This window comes from Scomber scombrus, chromosome 8 (genome assembly GCF_963691925.1).
Source record: "Scomber scombrus chromosome 8, fScoSco1.1, whole genome shotgun sequence".
NCBI classification, from domain to species: Eukaryota; Metazoa; Chordata; class Actinopteri; order Scombriformes; family Scombridae; genus Scomber; species Scomber scombrus.
Genome location: NC_084977.1, coordinates 7,060,893 through 7,079,769, shown reverse-complemented (window position 1 = coordinate 7,079,769; position 18,877 = coordinate 7,060,893). Strand labels below are relative to the sequence as shown.

General features: G+C 38.5%; 1 protein-coding gene across 2 annotated transcripts in view; it reads right to left on the bottom strand.

Annotated features, from left to right (window-relative positions):
* The window catches only part of lpp (LIM domain containing preferred translocation partner in lipoma), a 136,655-nt gene that overhangs the window by 90,231 nt on the left and 27,547 nt on the right, over window positions 1-18,877 (bottom strand). For both annotated transcript variants that reach the window (XM_062424177.1, XM_062424178.1), the window contains one exon: window positions 1,548-1,747. In XM_062424177.1, coding sequence (XP_062280161.1) covers window positions 1,548-1,743 — 196 coding nt within the window. In that variant the 5' untranslated portion in view covers window positions 1,744-1,747. The remainder of the gene's footprint in view (window positions 1-1,547; window positions 1,748-18,877) is intronic.

Genomic DNA, 18,877 nt, shown 5'->3' with positions numbered 1-18,877 from the left:
GTTCACATTACAACATATACCAGATGGGGAGGTGGGCTGATATATATTGCTGTATAATATAATTTCCGTCTTCTGTTCTATCTTATTCACTTCACACTTATTTACTGTGTTCTCTATACTAATGACTACATTTTTATGAATAAAAAACATAATAATGAAGATTCAGGAACATTGTAGTCATTGTGTTCTTTACATTAAGCTATATATATCATCCTGTGCAATGTTTAAATTACTTTGAGCATCTGTAAATAATAAACATAAATACCTTTAAAATGCGTATAGGTAATAACGAGTAGGCGTTTCAGTGTTATTTCTTGCCATTGACTCAAAAGTCGTATTCCTGTGGTCTTCTTTCAACTGATATTATTCTGATATTATTCTCAAATGTAGATTTCACTTGCATAATTCGCTTGCATTCACTTTCATATTACTGTGCTTACTTTGTTCTTTCGTACACTTTTGAACCCTAAAACTTGACCCTCATATATGCATTTCCTCCTGTTATCTACTGATATTTAAACACATGAGTAATGTCCAGTTTAAAAAAGGGAACTGTTACTTCATCTTACATCTTCTATACATAACTCAAAGGCTCAAACATGCGGTTGTCACACTGTGCAGTCATATTTGTTGTATGTAAAACAGACACACAGTTCTGCTCTGTAGAGCTTATTCCCAGATTATTTTAAATAATCTTAAACCCAAATGTAAATCTTTACAGATGTTAACCTGTTGGAGTGGAACAAATTAGAGTTAAATATTAGCACCAATTCAAATGTTTCTAAACTGTTAGCAAACGTGTTCATTGCACAATAACTTAGAGCTCGACCACCTTTAAAAAAAAAACTAAAAAAAACTAAAGATCAGTTCCCACGGGACCTAAAAAAGCAGACACAAGCACGTGACTACAGACCGCAGTACTTACACTGTACACTTATTAGGAATTACACAGCAAACAAGATCTTTGTCACAATTAATATCTGGCAATTTAGGAACTTTCGCAACTACTGTAGATCTACTATCTGGGAATTAATGAGTGAACAAACACTTGTGTTACTAAAACAACTACTTTTTTTCTATAATTGTGTTTTGTTGGGGGGGAAAATAAAATGAAACTATATGCTGGAACACAGACAGACATTCAAATTTGGGGTTTTTGTCCGACAATAGAAATACTGAGGAGTAGGAGTAACTACAATTAGTACAATCCCTCTGCTACTCAAGTGCACTTGTTCTTAAGGAAAGCTGCTGAGAAACAAAAACACATTTAAGCAGAAGTGGAACATGAATATGCTAAAAGTGGAGAGTCCAACATCTAAATATTGATGTCAGCAAAGTTTAATATCCGTTACGGATGAGACTGTGGTCTAGTAGTGAAGATGATCTTTCTAAGACACAAATGACTTACCGTCCAGTGGAGAAAAAGAAACACTCGTAGGTCATAGCAGACCGTGGAATTGTATTTTCAGAGAGTCATAATAAAGGTTTAATTTGAGTTTTTTCTCCACATGTAATATTAAGCCGTGTTTGTCTGCCGCGTTTGTTACCTGCAGAGTCGGGGTGACCGGGGTCTCCTCCCTGTTTGTAAGGGTTGAACTTGGGCTTGGGCGCGACCATGGGGGCGAATTTCTTGGGCGCCTGTTGCTGGGAGATAGAGATGCTGGCGCTGCCCAGCGACGGTGTGGTCTCCATCCTGGCGGCCACTTGTCCCGTCTGCTCGTTACTGTTGGCTGGGTTCCACATGGTTCTGATGAGGGAAAGACAAAAAACAGACAGTTTGCATTAGTTGGGTTGTTTCTAACTGTTTCTAAAGGTTTGTGCAGCACACGTCAGAGTAATTATGCGCGAATAAGATCCAAGTCTATTTGTTTTATTCCAACTATTGAGTCAGAATAAGATAATAGACGCTCTGATCTGACATGTATTAATGTGTCCAATTTAATGAAGTAACAGCATATCAAAGTGGAAAGGAAATCACTTTGAACTCTCAACCTTTTCATTATTTTTTTTAACTCACATCCTCTCTTGCGATGCCAACGCTAGAACAACAAATCAAAAAAAGTGACGTGTGAACAAAGCGAGAAGTATCTTAAAAAAGCAAAAAGCCTTTAACAACAGAAAAAGTATTGAAAGATGTTGTAACGCTGGTGAAACCGTCGATGATTTTTCGGCGTTGATGCGCTTGTCAGATCAGTGTTTTGCAAATGATAGAACGCTGATATTATAAGTGGTGAAGAGGAGTGAAGATGGAATGCTTGATTTTTTTAATTAGATCATTTTAATGTTTTACTGCTAGAGATAGAGACCGAGAGCTTCAGATTGCCAGTTTAAATCCTTCAATCAAGATCAAGCTCTAACTGATAGCTAATCAATATTATGGATGTGTGTAATCTTTTATTTGTGCACTTCCTTTATACAGTTACAGTGAAGTGAAATCTTTAACAGGGTAAAAAAGAACTTGCCTTGGCTGAGGACACAAACATCAAGTATTTCACCACTGCATTCTGAAATCACTTGAAATATTTGAACTATTTATACGCCGCGCTTTTTCCCCCATCCTTCTTTTTGTTTGTGTTTGTTGTGCTATGTTCTGATGTTTTGCTGTTTATTATCCTCAGTCTGACTGATACAGGGTTTACATTCTTTCTCTGGAGCGCAGCAGAAAAAGAAAAAAAAGAAGAAGAAAAAAAAAAAAGCCCACGCACAATCATCTTTTAATATCTGCTCAAATCCCTGCTCCTCCTGCCATCTGAATGGTTCTTACTTTTGATTTTTTTTCTCTCTCTCTCTCTCTCTCTCTCTCTCTCTCTCCTTGCTCTTAATGCTGCGATTCAGACGTGCGCTGGTGTCTCACACCCACCTGTCCTTTCAATGCAAATGCTTTCATTTCTCTCCATGCTCAAATGGCTAACAAAATAGAGAGATGAATTCAAAAGAGGAGGGGTAGAGGGGGGTAGAGAGAGAGAGAGAGAAGAAGAAGAAATGATCTTAGCATGTATGAGTAAGACTCAATACAAGACAGGTTGAATGGGAAATTTCTGTTTCGGTATGTGGTTACATTCTTTGATGATGACAATAATTCACAGTGTCACTTTATGCTTACTAGGCCTTAAAAGTGCACATTAAACCCACTAAAATCACTTTGTGTTTTTATTTCAAACGGACTTCCTTCACAACAAGTCATGTATGTGTTATTTCAGGCACGTAAACCTGAACTCTACACTGTGTAATCACAGTTCATAGATTACTTGTGTAAGTTAAAAACTATAATTGCTCTGCCTCCAATTTAACTGTAAAATTTCAACAACATAAACAATAATTCAGAACTAACTTTTAAACACGGTTAACTTTCTACTATCCTATATATACACACATACGCATATGGAGAGAGGAGTGCTAGAAGGAGTTTGAGTGTAGATTTTCAAAGTCAACTCTCATGACATTTCAGACTTAAGACTTAATTAGACACAAAAAAAACCAACCGGATCAAGTGAAAGGTAAAGAAGAAGGCTTATCTCTCTGCATGATACTTTATAATGGTCCATAGGGTCCATAATGTTGTCAGATACTTAGAATAACAATCTGAGTCTGTCGGTGTCAAAAACAAACACTTTAAAGCCCTTTAAGCATGTTTCACGGCAGCCAGCTAAAGCGCTCTCGCTCAACGCTGGACCAGTTTCAAAACTTATATTCCCTATTAGTCAGTTTTGACATAAAAAAGTTGAGAAAATAGGATCCAGGTTGAAAAATATCAAAGTTTCCCTTTAAATCTGCTTGCAACGTGCTTTGGATGATTTTGGCTGTTTTTCTGAGCCGAAATCACACTTTTACAATTTTGTTTGATCATTTTATTTTTAATATTTTATTTTGAGGAAAGTTTGCCTCCCGTGATTCCTGTTAGTAATTTTAGTGACATCATCGCTAACAGGGTATTCTTTCCGTGTACGTGATCCTGTGACTGTTTCACTCTATCCCTGTAATAACCTCATGCACCATCTCATGTCTTTCATTTCCCCCCATTAAACACATAACCACATTTTCTGGTATAAAGGTCAAACTTCATCTGCGCAACATTAATAATTGCCTGTGAATCGGGGGCCTTGTTTGCATGTGTGCATGATGCGCTGTACAGTATCTCGCTCCTCTTCCCTCTGCACTTACGAACTGCTTTAAGGCGTTGTGGCTTTCAGTTCCCCCGTCGCTTTCAGAAATCTAACCATATCTGAGTCAAATCTAATTTAAGAGACATAAACGGTGCATGCTAAAGTACACTGTAACCCTCCAGCGAAGCAATGTATACTTGCAAATACACGATTCTTATTGACTGCATGTTATCTGTTCTTTACTATCAAGGAGGGTTGGAGACTGTCCCGCCATAAAGCGTGGAGGGGGCACACCTTGGATGGATTGTGACACATTTCTAGAGTTTCCATGTGGCCTTGAATGTCTTTGCAGTGTGGGGAGGAAACCAGAGCACCCAAAGGAAACCCACACAAACACAATGTATGCACTACATAATATATGAACTTTGCTGTACACATATTCTAACTTCACAGATGTGCAATAGATGACTGTGATAAGCCTCCTTTTGACCTACTAGTGGTTCCTTAAGACCCTTCCTCCTGTATAAGCCAGTTTAGATAAAAAGTCTGATGATGTGAGACTAAACATGACAAGCTTTTTTGTTGACTTAACTCTGACTTAGTCTTCTGTGAGCACCCTCTACTTAATAAGCTAAATTATGCATTTGCTTAGTGCTCTTCTGTATCAGCTTTGATGTGCTCGGTGATAAAAAGTGATAAAAGTCCTTCCCTCCTGAGCACGCACACACACAAACAGAGACAATAAAAAAAAAACCCCACCACCACAAGAAAACACACACGCAGTTAAGACTGTAGGACGGCACACACATCCGTGCACACAACACCTTGCTATAGGCGAGGTGTATGTTATAGGTCAAAAATACATGTGCGGTTACAAAAAAAAAAGGCAGTGTCCTGACAGAAGACTCGTGAAAGGAAAGTCGATTGTGATTGCCTGGGCAGTGGCGAGATGACTCACAAAGCTGTGACACCATGTTTAACAGTTTGCTTTATGGGGGCACGGCAGTCGGGGCTCGCTTCTCACAGCTGTTCCGCTGCACTTTTACAGCTGTCATTGAGGAACTGCTGCAGGTGTTTCTGCTGCATTAATCTTTCATATCCACCAAGGAAGCTATCAAACAAAACCATCCAAAGAGGACCACAGAGAGTACTGAATTCTAGCAGAAAATGGCAGGGTTCAGACGAGTTTTGGGAAAGCACAACATGCTTTCTAGCAAAATATTCTTCCTGCTGGGAGACTTGAGATCGCATGTTGAAAACGCACTAAATGTGATTTTCATTTCCTGTTCGGGATCTTCTGCTTTTATATAGTTTCCATATCTCCCTTTTTTTGCCTTTCTTTACAGACAATCACAGACATCTACAGATGATTGACTCCTGTCAAAGCAGCACATTGAAGTGTATTCTTCCTTCCTAAGTGTTCTGTCAAATATATTCTCAGTCTCAGATCATAAGTGAAAGCTACACATGAGACAGCCGCATCTGATAACACTGATAAGAGCAGTGGAAGTGAAACTAAACTGTATGAAGCTACAGACCTGAAAACCAAAACAGTGAGCTGAAAGACACTAAAATACTATGATAAGAGGTTACAAGTGACACCTTTCACCCACAGATGATCATTTATCCATTATTACTTATATTGAATGTAGCAGCTTTAAATGTATTGTTACATTGCTATGGAGACTCATTTTTCATGGTGGTATAATGCATATGGTTTATGAGTAGGGATGAATGATTCTGAAAAAATATCTAATTGCAATTATTTGACTGATGATTATATCTACATAATTATTCTCATTCTCATATAAAAATATATTAAAATAAAATTACACTATAATCTGCAATGGATCTGCAAGATGTATTTTTAAGTCAGTAGAATATGAAGTGCAGGCCAGGCCACTCTGCAGCACCACAATACTTCATTTAAAACAGTATTTTGACTATAAATAAATATTTCGCCTCCTGCAATATTATCAAAATCTACATATTGCAATTTCTATAATATTTCAATTCATTGTTCAGCCCTATATATGAGCACCAATAACTGGTATCCATCTGTCTGTCCTTTATGAGCAGTGCATGCCCCTCCCTCATTAACACCACTGACATGCCCTGGAGTAAGGCAATTAACCTCAAACTGCTCCAGTGGATCTGGTCGCTGGCCAGCAGATCAAACTGGTGTATTGGGGATCTTCCATATGTAAATGTGTGTAACTTTGTTAGTGTGTGTGTGTGTGTGTGTGTGTGTGTGTGTGTGTGTGTGTGTGTGTGTGTGTGTGTGTGTGTGTGTGTGTGTGTGTGTGTGTGTGTGTGTGTGTGTGTGTATGAGATCAGGGGGTTCCTGCAAAAAGAGAACTTGGCTCTGAGTCAAACTACCCTGAATATTTAAGGTTTTTTTTTTTTTTAAATGTGTCCAAGAAGATCAGTGTCTACTGCTGCTTTCTCGGTTTTGCATTCTACACATTTTGTGCAATATGTGCAAAATTGATAGAAATCTGCTGAACTGCTTTACACAAAAGAGGGAGAATACAAATGTGAATGTCTCTTTCACACACCTTAAATATGGTACATTAGAGGGTGGCTAATGCTGTTGATATTACTCTCAGTGTTCCCACATATACACTTTTGTTTATGGGCAAAAGTGAACAAGAATTTAAGGAGAAATTATGCAGCTTCTTTCCTATCTCAGGCTTTGTCCCATGAGTGGAGTTCAGTTAAAACTAAACGGCCCTTGCTTCACTGGGCACCTATCAAAACATTACTTCGAAGGGACACTGCGGAGACGAAGACGGAGATACACTTTGGCTGGCAGATTTTTCATAGCGAATAGAGGGTTGGTAGGCGACTGAGATTAGCACTCACAGTTCGTGACGCAACATGCGGAGGATCAGCCATGCGGATGAAAACGCTTTAAAAATTAAAGGTTTCCCATCTACAAGAGGTTGCTGCCGAGTCTTCCCAGCATTGGACTTGCTCTGCTTTAGAGGGCTGGTTGAATGGCTGAACAGGTTAATGCGACATTACACAAACAAGAGCTCGCTCCCCACGTTGCGCTGCTGGAAAAGAGCAAAGAGTTCAAGTGGTCATTATGGATCTGGAAATGTTTTGTGCAGAAGGGTAAATATTTGAAAGTGCCGGAAGTGTGACACCATGCCATGTGTTGACATATTAATAAAAGCAAAAGGCTGTTTTGGACCTCTTTCAAGTGTTGAAAATTTAATACTGGGAGCGAAATACCAGTGTCAGGGCATCAGAGGACCAGGCAAGTCAAACATCATGTTCTGAAACATAGCCACTGCAAACAGTACAGCTACATGACAAGATAATCTCCACACCAACTTAAGAGTAAAGAATGTGATTTTAATTCAATGGCTTTTACATTTTAAATCAGCAGTCTTCCATTCATTTGAAATTTTATCCTGTAGGCATCATTTCAATGTCTTTACTGATTAAAAAAAATACTTAATAAATGAAAAGTATATGAAAAATGTGTCCGAATAGTGGTACATGGCTAAGGACAAAGTGGCACTTTGCTGCAATTATCTGTACATTCCTTGCATTCCTTTATCATACAATGACCTAGAAAAAGCTAATTTTTTACACAACATATTGAGAATTTTAGTGCATGTAAAAGTGAGAATGTAAGTCATTTACTGCTTTAAGTCCTGTAAGACAGGAATTCCCTACACATAAATGTGACACATATAAAACATGTAATGTATGGATTAAGTAAAGTAAAACACCACTGTTAATTCCCAACACAGTGAGAGGTCTTGGTAAGTCCCCAAGAAGGATGAAAAAAGAGGACACCACTTTAAAAAAAAAAAAAAAAAAAGGGGGGGGGGGGGTTACATATCTAAATGTGAATTTTGCATGTGCTTTAATCTTTGATTGATGACTTATGTCTCACATTAAGGTCAGTTACAGTCAAAGCAAGCATCTCTCAATAAAACTCACCATGTCTTTCATAAACTGTGCAAAAGAATGCTGATTTTAAAGAGCCAAGACATTTAAAGAAAATGTTTTCAACTTGTTCTCTGTTTCCTTCCTTTAGTATAAATTGTGCAGCTGGAAAATGATTTAATTTCTGATTTATGTTGCGAAAAGACACTTTAGGTTAAATATTACTGAGGAATTAACATTTTAATTGAAGAGTTTTAAGTACAGTAGGGCTGACTGTGGAGTTTCTGACCACTAGTAATGCTATGGAGTAATGATTTTACAACTAATGGCAGTGATATGATAAGAAGAAGAATGCAAGTTAGAATTAAGGGTTTAAGGTAGGATTTAAAAATCATTTTTGTACATTTTTAACGTGGAATAAAATGCACTCAACCTGTTTGTCAGGCCTTAAGGACACACACAATACATTTTGTTGAGTAGCACTGAATTTTCCACAGGGCACCTTTAATTTATTATCCATTTTGGCCTTTAAAATGTCAGAAAATACTGAAAACAGTTAGAATTTCCCCAATAGTCCAAAAGGCAGTCCTTTAGATGTCTAGATGTGTTCAGTATATTCAGTTTAAAAGGATATAAAACAGAAAAGCAGCAGATCCTCACATTTGAGAAGCTGGAGCTACACAATGTTTGGCATTTTTGCTTTAAAAGTGACAGAAATGATTAACTGACTATCAAAGAAGTTGATTAACTTTCTGTCACTTGACTAATCAATAATTGCTTCAGTTCTAGTTTGGTGCAATTTACATAAAAAGGTAAAGTGTTTCTATTAATGTGTTATTCAGCTGGTGATGTTTTATTTCAGAATGAGGCAAAGATGTTTTGCCACTCAGCCCAATAAGGGAAATTAAGAGAATTTAGCCCTTTATGTGCTGACACCTGATCTGGAGAAGCACATAGGGTAAAGAAAAGAGAAAACAAAAAGCTGTGGAATGTGTGAGGGGGGGGGGGGGATCTCGACACATTGAAGTGAAGCAACTTCACCTCTAACACCAACAACAACTCATTCCTTCTCAACACTTCGGTCTCGGGGTCACCTGCTGTAAGTCGCCCTTTGCTTTAGCGCCGGCTGCTTCACGCAAACCGGCCGTGACAACAGGAGTGAGAGAGCTAGCAGGCAAAAATCACCTCTTTGTTCCATCAAAGCGACTGTTGCTCAGAGCTCGGCGAAGAAGAGGCTCCCGATCACAACTCATTGTGTCTACACTCAGCACGACAAGAGGCAGCCGACTCCAGGTTGACAGAAGCGGACGGACCCCCGCCCCACCCCCCCACCCCCACACAGGTGAGAACAAACTTGTTGAGTGGGTTGTGGCAACGGACTTCAACGGTTTACTTGTGTACTTCTACTTTAGCCGTGTTAAACAATGTGTTCTTTGTTTCATATCTACAGGAGGCGATTTGATTAATACAGTATCAGGTGCTTCAATTATTTCCGATGAGAGGCGACACCGTAAACTGTCACCTGCCTGTCAAGTTTTACATTGCAAATTGTCCTTTGAGCGTTCGCTGGAACAATCAGCAAAGGTTCACCTGCTCGTACAGGGAGGGCTTCATTTGTTAAAGGCCAGAGAGTTTCAGAGCTTAAGTGCGTATTGAATCAGCTATCAAATATTGTTGTAAAACCTCTCATAATTAGGCTAATTACACAAAGGACTAAAATGAAGGTTAATCAAATGATAAACATGGCAAATACCGATTTGTTTTCCCCATTAGCTATTGTGAAGACTCCAACTGGCTGATAACCATTACAAATGAGATTTTGAACTGTGACTACTACAAAGAGTAACAACCCCACCCCCCACCGACAGCTCGCACCACCTCCCTGAGCAAAGCAAGAGGGGAGAAAAAAAAACTAAAACACAAAAAAACATTCCAGAATAATGAGTGAGAAATGAAAAGGTGGCTCCGTTGCTTTCATTTAAGTGTTAAAATGTCAGGTGAAATGTATTTCAGAGCTTGAAAAACAGCTGTGAAAATAACTGAAATGAATCGAATGTATTTGTATAGCCCTTTTTATCTAAAGCGCTTTACATTTCATCTCTCATTCACACATTCACATGCTGATCACTACCATGCATGGTGCTAACCTCACCATCAGGAGCAATTTGGGGTTAAATATATTGCTCAAAGACATATGACTTATTATTAATAAACATCTTTTTCTATTTCCAACACTGTAGAGTTGGAATGCCTGCACCTATAGTCGTCTTATTACATTGCCATGAAAAACCGGAGACCTTCAGTGGATGATTTTTAGGTTTCTCGAGGTGTTTTAAATATATGATTCAAAACTATTTGAAACCTTTAAGTCATTAATTTGATTCCAGTGTTTCTCTCTTTTTTTGTAAGTGAGCATGAGTGAATCCACAGTATGAGTATGTGCATGCGTGTATGTGTGACTATTTGTAATTGGGCGTATGAGATTTGTTACTACCTTTCAGCAGGTGTTTGATGTGTCTTGTATGATTTGCATAGTTGTTTCCACTGAAGGTCAAGTTTCATACGTTTACCTCCTCACACTTTGAATATTGCAACAGTTCTTTTCCTTGTCCAAACAAAAAATCTACTTATCGACTGCAGACTGTCACGAACAAGCTTTTCAAGTTTTAACCTTCTTACACTGGTTTTAGAATTGAGTGTTAAACGGTATTGATTACATTTAAGGTTCTTTGTTGCCTTGCTCCTTGTTATATTTCTAACCTCTTACTACTATTCCAGCCTGTGCATAGATCTATAGGTAGTTTCTCAGAACCCTGACTTCACAACAAGAGGTCTCTTTCTTTCTCTCTCTCAAGACTGATTCTCTCTATGGGGAGTCGACTCTCAAAAAACCCTTTCTGGGTTTCTTCAACATGTATCAAAACTCTGTTTGTTGTCATTGTGTCTGATGTTTTTCTTTATCTGTGCTAATAAACTAAATAGGTTGTAGCAGACTGTCATTAATAAAGTTTTCATGACATAGCTCTGATGCCTGAGACTGTATCACACCTGTTTTAGCCTTCTTACACTGGTTTTAAGACAGAATTGATTACATTTAAGCCTCGTTGTTGCCTTGTTCTTTGTTATATTTCTGACATCTTCGTACTGTACCAGCCTGTACATAGATTGAGATGCTCGGGCAGAGGTCTTTTCTCTGTTCTAGAGTCCATTTCTGGGTTTCATCAACATATACCACCACTTTGTTGGTTGTCATAGTCTTTATCTGTGCTACTAAACCGTGAAGTGTGAAGGGTGACAATATTTTCTGAGTATATGCACTTCTCAAATGTGCTTCTTTTGTGCTCATCAGTTATTTGGATGATTTTAGAGTTACAGCAAAAACAAGAATTTTTCCTGTATCAGTTAGGTAAAGAAACACTGCTTATTCCACAAGATTATAGCTGTGTTTGCTCAAGTACCCGCTGAAAACTTCCTAACAAGATTTGCCTGAGTTTTTTTTTTTTTTTTTAACAGCTGTTGAGTAGTTTACTTGAGTTGTTGGCCTTTGCTCCCTAATGACAGCAGCACAACTTTTCTGTAAATATGTGAATCTGACTTTAATGCTGACTGACAGCTTGTATTGGCTTGGGATGTATCAAATAGAATTGGATGGCTTGCATGACTGGAGTATGTGCTCCTTGATACTGCAAGTGGTAAGATGCGACGTCTCAGGAGTTTATCTTATCTGAGTCTCAGGAGGTTACTGACTGACAGCTGTAAATATATCACAACACAACCTTAACCAGCTCCTGCGTACCTCTGTGGTGGAAAGCAGGCTTTTAAATAAATAATAATAATAATAATAGATTTGCATCAACAATAAACAAAGAAAGGATCTGTGTATTTCGCATTTCCAGCAAATCGATATCAAATGACAGAAGATGATCCACCTTCACTTGATTGTAATGAGTATCGTTCACCTATGGAAGCACATGTCACACCTCTAGATGAATTTCATGACACGTGGCTGTATTATTCAAGAAAAATATTACCATTAACAATTATTAAAGAAAGAATATAAAGCATTCAGCTGAGTAACACGGTTCAGATGGTGTAAGACATTTAGAGAGGACACAGAACCTCCAAACAGACATTTTACTTGAACTACAACATTTAAATTATAGAGAAGGTTTGACATTTTGGTTAAAAATTGATAAAGCCCTTGTGCTTTTTTTTTTTCTTCCAAAATACTGTCCCACTCTCTTCTTGAGTCTTAAGATGCTACTAAAAGGAAGTAAAAGAAATACAGCAAACTCAGTTACTTGGCAAATATACACGTTACAGGCTAATTATCAAAATCCCTAAAAAAGGATGGATGAAAAGCCTCTAAAATATATGGCAGGCACTGACAAGGAACATAGGTAACCTATTAAATATACCTGAGGTAGAGGTGTTAGGTGCATGCCAGCTTATATGTCAGCTACTGTTATTGTCTATTGTATTTTTTTTTTCAAATCTCTTACATCAATATCAACCACAAGAATTCAGTATTGGCCTGCCTATAATAATAAAATCCCTCTAAGGCTTCATACACCCTGAACATTTGCTCATTAGATTATAGAACAAATATTTGGACAATACAGTTAAAAGGTCTTAATCCACTGATCAAACAATCAGAACAAGGATAGAAATTGAGCGACTATCTTGATCAGAAATTAAAGGGTTTGAGTCGGAGGGGTTTTCAAACAAAAATTACGAAAATGTTCCTGTCCCATTCTTTCCAGTTTCAGTCAATTGCTGCTTTTGTCTGTTTTATAACATTTAAGTTGAACATTTGGGGGATTTAGACTGATGATCAGACCAAACAAGACAATTGATGATGATGGCCCCTTGAGCTTTGGAAAACTGGAATTTTTCACTATTTCATGACATGTTATGATGATTTATTTGATGATTGATTACTTAATTAGACTAGAAGGTTAATGAGTAAGGAAAGTAATTGTTAATTACACCACTAGTATATTCTCTGGAAGTCTATAGTTTCCAGATTATTAAAACAATTTTTTTCACCTCTCTCATGAACATGTTGCACTTCCTGTTGTAGCCTACTGTACTTCTGTGTACAGCAAAAATGAATAACATGTGTGACGATTGATTGAACATCCAAACTTCCTCACTGAAAAGCTTTTGGAGGGGGGGGGACCATTGGTCCTTGCCTCCAAATATGCCAATCAACCATAATGTGCGTCAGATGCCTCAAAAATTAAATCAAACTGTTAATCCAGAAACTACAGCGAATTCAACGCTGGCCCGTAGCTACACATGTCACTCTCGGATAGGTATAGCTAATAAATGCCTTTGGTTTCAGTAGAGGATTGGGGCAAAGTCAACAAAGTAAAGCTTATCTGGGAGGGAACAACAGCGAGTGAGAGGAGCTGCGGACTTGCCTTGAACAGATAAAACATCACATCAAGCCATCATTAATTGGCCTCATCTGACAGGCATTATCCTAAGGCTTCTTATCACAGCAAAAGGAAATGCTTATCATGCAACAGGGTGACTTTTTTTTTTTTTTGCTGTAGCTACCTGCACAGGCAGGGGGAAAAAAAGAAGTACCATCTTCAACCTTGATGTGTTAATTGCTGCCTTTCATTTCTGAAATGAGCACTTGATGTTAAGAAGCAAATCTCGGAGGGGTCTGCTGGTAGACTGATATGGAAAAGGATGGGGGGGTGGGAGGTGGGGGGTACAGTAGCTGACTCTTCTCCTTTCAATATTTGTTCACTGGGGTGGAAGCAGTTTTTATAAAGATGTACAATGAGGCAAGATTGCGAAAAATGAGAAGACTTAAGTTGTGGCGCACACATATAAAGCTGGGCGTTTCAAGGACGCTCTGTAGTGCTCGTCTAGGTGATAATTAAGTTGACTGGGGTTTCTCTAGAAGAAAAAAAACACAATGACTCTCTAAAAACTATCCCAAATGTAATTTATGAAGACACGGACAGACTGGAATCCTCGTCTCATGAGGAAAGTATGAATTTGAAGAGGACACATTTTACCATTGAGACAGGGTTAATTATGATCCTGGACTCACAAACAAGTCAGGCGTCTGGTCATGCGACTGTGACTGCTTGTGTTTGGTGAAGATTTGAGCGATGAAATATGATAAAAGGGAGGCAAGCGTGTCATTTAAGGCACCGAACTGTCAGCTGTGTGTGTTTTTATAATTGTGTATGCGCAGTGTAGGGAGCTGTAAATCAGTTTTGAATACATGTTTGTTCAAAAACTCACGGTGATCGGGATGGACTATAATCTCACTGCATTTTTAATGAGGTTTAAAAGGCATCTAGACCGGGATTTGTCACACCACTAGGAAAAGATGGGAAATGAAAGATCTCCCTTAAGAACAATGATGGTTAAAGCATGTTGAGTTTTGTGAACTTCCATGAAAGCCAGACATAGTTTTTAAATGTAAGTAAAGGCTCTGAAGCCTATTTTCTCTATTAGCTTCTTACTATGAGTGATGGTTTCCAACATAAACACGTTAGAAGAGTTTGAGTTATTTTACATGTCTTTAAGATGACTGAAATGACTGCACACTTTCAACTGTTATTCCTCGCAATTATACAGCAGTACAACACTGAGACAAGGCCTATCAACACTCAGGGTATCTAAGGAGAGTTCTAATGTTTATTTTCTGACAAACTGACTGAAGATATCACAAAAAAGCTAAAATGAATGTACCTTGGCTTGCTGAACAGCCCTCACAGTTGAGCAACAACAGTGATTCAAACAAAACTGAGGACAGACGAATAAAAAGTGGGCCATAAAAACAGGGAAAAAAAGTCACAGAATATAAAATAATCCCTGTACTGTAAGAATGGTGGATTAGCGGATTTCTGGATTTTCTCACAGCTTCAGCCATATGCTGCTGTAGTTACACCTTTCCAGTCTCACTCACTGGAAATACTTAAATCCTTCAGTAAATGAAACCTCATCAAAAGGTCTCCAGAAAAAAGCTCCTCCAGTTACAGGCCTAAGTGAAACTTACTCCAAATCACAATGAATTAGGAAATTTCTGTTACCTTTAATACTCACTTAATACACTTCTGTTGATTTATCATTCAGTAACAGTAAATGCAGATATTTTCCCGCTTCAGCAAGTCTGAGATTCCCAAACCTTTTCATATCACAGGTAGCTGTAATTTTAATGTTGAACACAGCTTATCCTCTACTGCCACAATGAGCGCTGCATATCTATCCCCTTATTCAAACTTCTATTGGGTTTTGGCTTGGGGACATAATCCTTTCCCCGGCTCGCTCACTGGCAAAGCCACATAGAATCAACTCATCAATAACACTTTGTTTACAGAATACAGATGACTTTGCTTAAGAATCCCCTTAGCACAGCGCGGGATATAAAGACATGAATTGAGTGTAAGCTCATGACAATTTCATCTTTTTAAATACTTGAGCTACCGTTTAAGCAATTGCAGCAGACAGAGATTTTCACATTGCAATTGTATCCGAATCATTTCGGTTTGAGCTTGGCCCGATGAAAGAGGCTGACAAACAGCCAGGGTTCCTTACCCCTTTGTCTTGACTCACAGGTATTGCTTCAATTGTACACTCTTTTCTCAGGAATAGAAACAGACCTGGTGGGTTGGCAGCCACAGCGCCGTTTCCTTCACCCTCTCTATATTCTACAGCACTGGACTGCAGGACCATAGATACATAACAATGAGGAGCTTTAGGCCCATAACTTCATCATGTCACACTGAGCCCGGGTTTCTTCATACTCCTTTTTTTTTTAAAACACACAATACCAGTGGCTAAGCTCACTGTAAGATTCTCAGCCACTGTTTGAGACTGTTATTTCAAAGACTATCAGCAACAAAGGGCTTGAGATTGATTACAAGTTGATAATCTACATTTTCGGGCTGTATAAAACAGTGGCAATCTCTAAAGCAAGTCACTATATTAGATTTGTTTCATCCGTACGATAAACACTGATGATTTCGATCCACAAGAGTACATCACAGAGCTCCCCCCACTCACAGCAGATGAGGAGTTTAGCTCAGGGATTTCTTACAGATCGCTTTGACAAACATATTACAGCACAGATGTGTTTTTTTGATGTTTAAACGCTCTTGAAAGGGCTCAGTAGAACAGAGGAAAGCAGGCGATTGTGTAAATCTAAAAAGTTGGATACGTTTGGACTTCCATGATTCATCCGCCGATCGTTTCTTGAAATAAATCAGATCTTTGTCGAAGTCGTGGAGAAAAACAAAGTGCTGAGATCCCGCTTGGCCAACAGCATCTGTGCGGCATCAGCGGGGCCGGGTTAAAGGCTTTTGGGCCTTAGTCCCGATGCCCAGTTGTTTGCACTCTTACTTAATCTTTAGCTTCTCCACTGCTCACTCGGCAGCGCTACAACCTTTGGTGACCCCACCAAAGAAGATTAATTGAAAAGCAAAGTTAAACTAGTTGTTTTGGAAGGCTTTAGTCTTAATTGACTGATGGCTGTTGCTGTTTATCTGTTGCTCCTGCTTAAAACCAATCCAAGCCCCTGCTAACTGGTCCATCTAGAAATGCAGCCAGGGTATCTATGTCAGCCTCTTAATCACTCTGGGATTGTTTTAATCTAATCTTTCCCTCCTAAGCATGTCTTATTTACTTGTTTTCTGTTCCTCACTTTCCTTGCAGAGGGTGATTTTTCTTTTTTTTCCCCACTCTACAGTAATTGTTTAAGGGTAGACCTTCATCCTCAGTGTGTAAACATGTTGCTTGATTGCAACCATCAAACACATCTGAAGAGCTGTGCACAAAAGGTACAATGGCTCTATCATATGCCAGTTCGATACACCATTATTTTCCATTGCATTGTTAATGCATGTGGTCCCTCCCAGCCAACAGAGCGGCATTGATTCGGTGCAATAGATTAATGCTCACAGTGCCTTCATGCTAAATATGCTCTCTGCAAGTCCGTGTCCCCGTACCAGACATACAGTTAACCAGCTGAATTAATCTGCTGAAAATGAACTGCCAATAACAGAGGTATAAAAATGAAGAGAGCACTGTTATCATGAGAAAGCAAGTCCAATCAATCCGTATCTTTACACACTATAAACTCCTAAACGGTCTTGATTTTATCTGCCTTTCAGCTTTTTTTTCCAAGACTGCATGAAGTCAAATTCAGGTTGTGTTTTCTCTTAAAAGTTCTCTAAACCAAAATATTGAAATGAAGCTTCTTTTCAAATGTCACAGTTTCAGTGGGATACTGTTTCAGAAATACTATGCTGCATAATAACTGTTCAGACTGGCTGTTAAAAGTTGGTTGTTTTGGCCTTCGAATGGAGACAAATGCAAGCTACTGACACCAGTTGTGTATTTAGACATGTTTTTTCCTTTTTTGGTGAAAATATGGAGGTTTGGAGCATGCTGAGCATACAGATGGGAATTTGAGGGAATGAATTATGTTGCAGCAGTTGTTTGTAGAGGTTTGTACTGACTTTTAGAAAGTTCAGTTTCACACTTTGAAAACTTGCCACCATTGGAGTACACCTGACGTGAATAAAGCTGACCACAGCCCAGGGCAGTAGTCAGGGTTTACTACTGAGGTCATGAGTCTCCTCAGTGCACCCTACACACATTAAAAAAGGTCCATTTGAATTACTTGGATTTTTCAGATTTAAATAATTTAACTGTACAATGAGATTGAGTTTAAATTTAATTTACCAACATTAAGATCTAAATTAAGTTCATGGTTTTATTCACCCTACCAGGAATTACATTCTGCATCAAAATTCTACAGGTTATTAAATCGTTCTTTTATTGGCCTGAAAGTGTGGAAAGGTAATAAGTAGTAGTCATTCTGAGACTGAAATTAATATAATCAGCTTATAATATAATATATCAGTTTTAATTAATTTTTTGTTAAATGTAAAATTCCTTTATGTTGCTTAACTCCACAAATTTCTTACAAAATGAGGGCACGACCTCATTGTTTCCAGTGGCAATGGTAACCAACTTTTGACAGCCAACTTTCAGGCCTGCAGGAGGAGAGGATTTGATTCTAAAAATCTTAAATTTTAGGAGTTCTGCTTTAAGGAAAAAAATTACCATTTTTTCCAAACTGTGTGAAACAATTTAATTTATGTACACATAGCAATTCCTTTTTGATGGCATAAAACAACACAGTGTGTGACTGAGTATCTCCCATGGGAGAATCTGTTAGTGATAGCATCTTCAGGGTAGATAGCACAAGCAAATTATTTATGTTGGATGCTATGTAATCTAGCTATGACCACTTGGGCATGTCCACCTCAACCGTCATAACTCAGTGATTCTTATCTAATGGAGCTGGATGGGGCAGAAACTCCACAGTAATGTGTGCAGAGAGGAGAGAAGGATAAGGGAAGGAAAAAGGGAGAGCAGGCAGAAAAGAAAGATTACCCCTGTGACATGACTGCACTGTCAGCCCCGTTCATCTAAATCTGCCAAATTTGATGTTAATGAGGTGCAAAATCCCATGATAATAGATGCCAAAACAGAGCATTCGTGTCTCTTTGTTAAGCAGTGCTTATGAATGTAAAACACTTCAGGCACCATGTAAGCAAATAGTACAATATTCATTAGCTTCATCATTTGTTCTGGACTATCCAATCGGGACAATCTTTGACTATCACTGTGACTTTAGCATGTCATGTTATAATGTGCTGACAGTAGCACACATCACATGGGTATATGGTCCATTTAAGAGTTTTGTAAGCCAGTACATAACAGTTTCACAGTCTCACACAGAGCAGGGTTCATGGGATCTGACACTGGCTTTTTGAGGGTGCAGCACACCGAGTCTCTAGACAGCCAGAAACGAAGCTCTAACATAC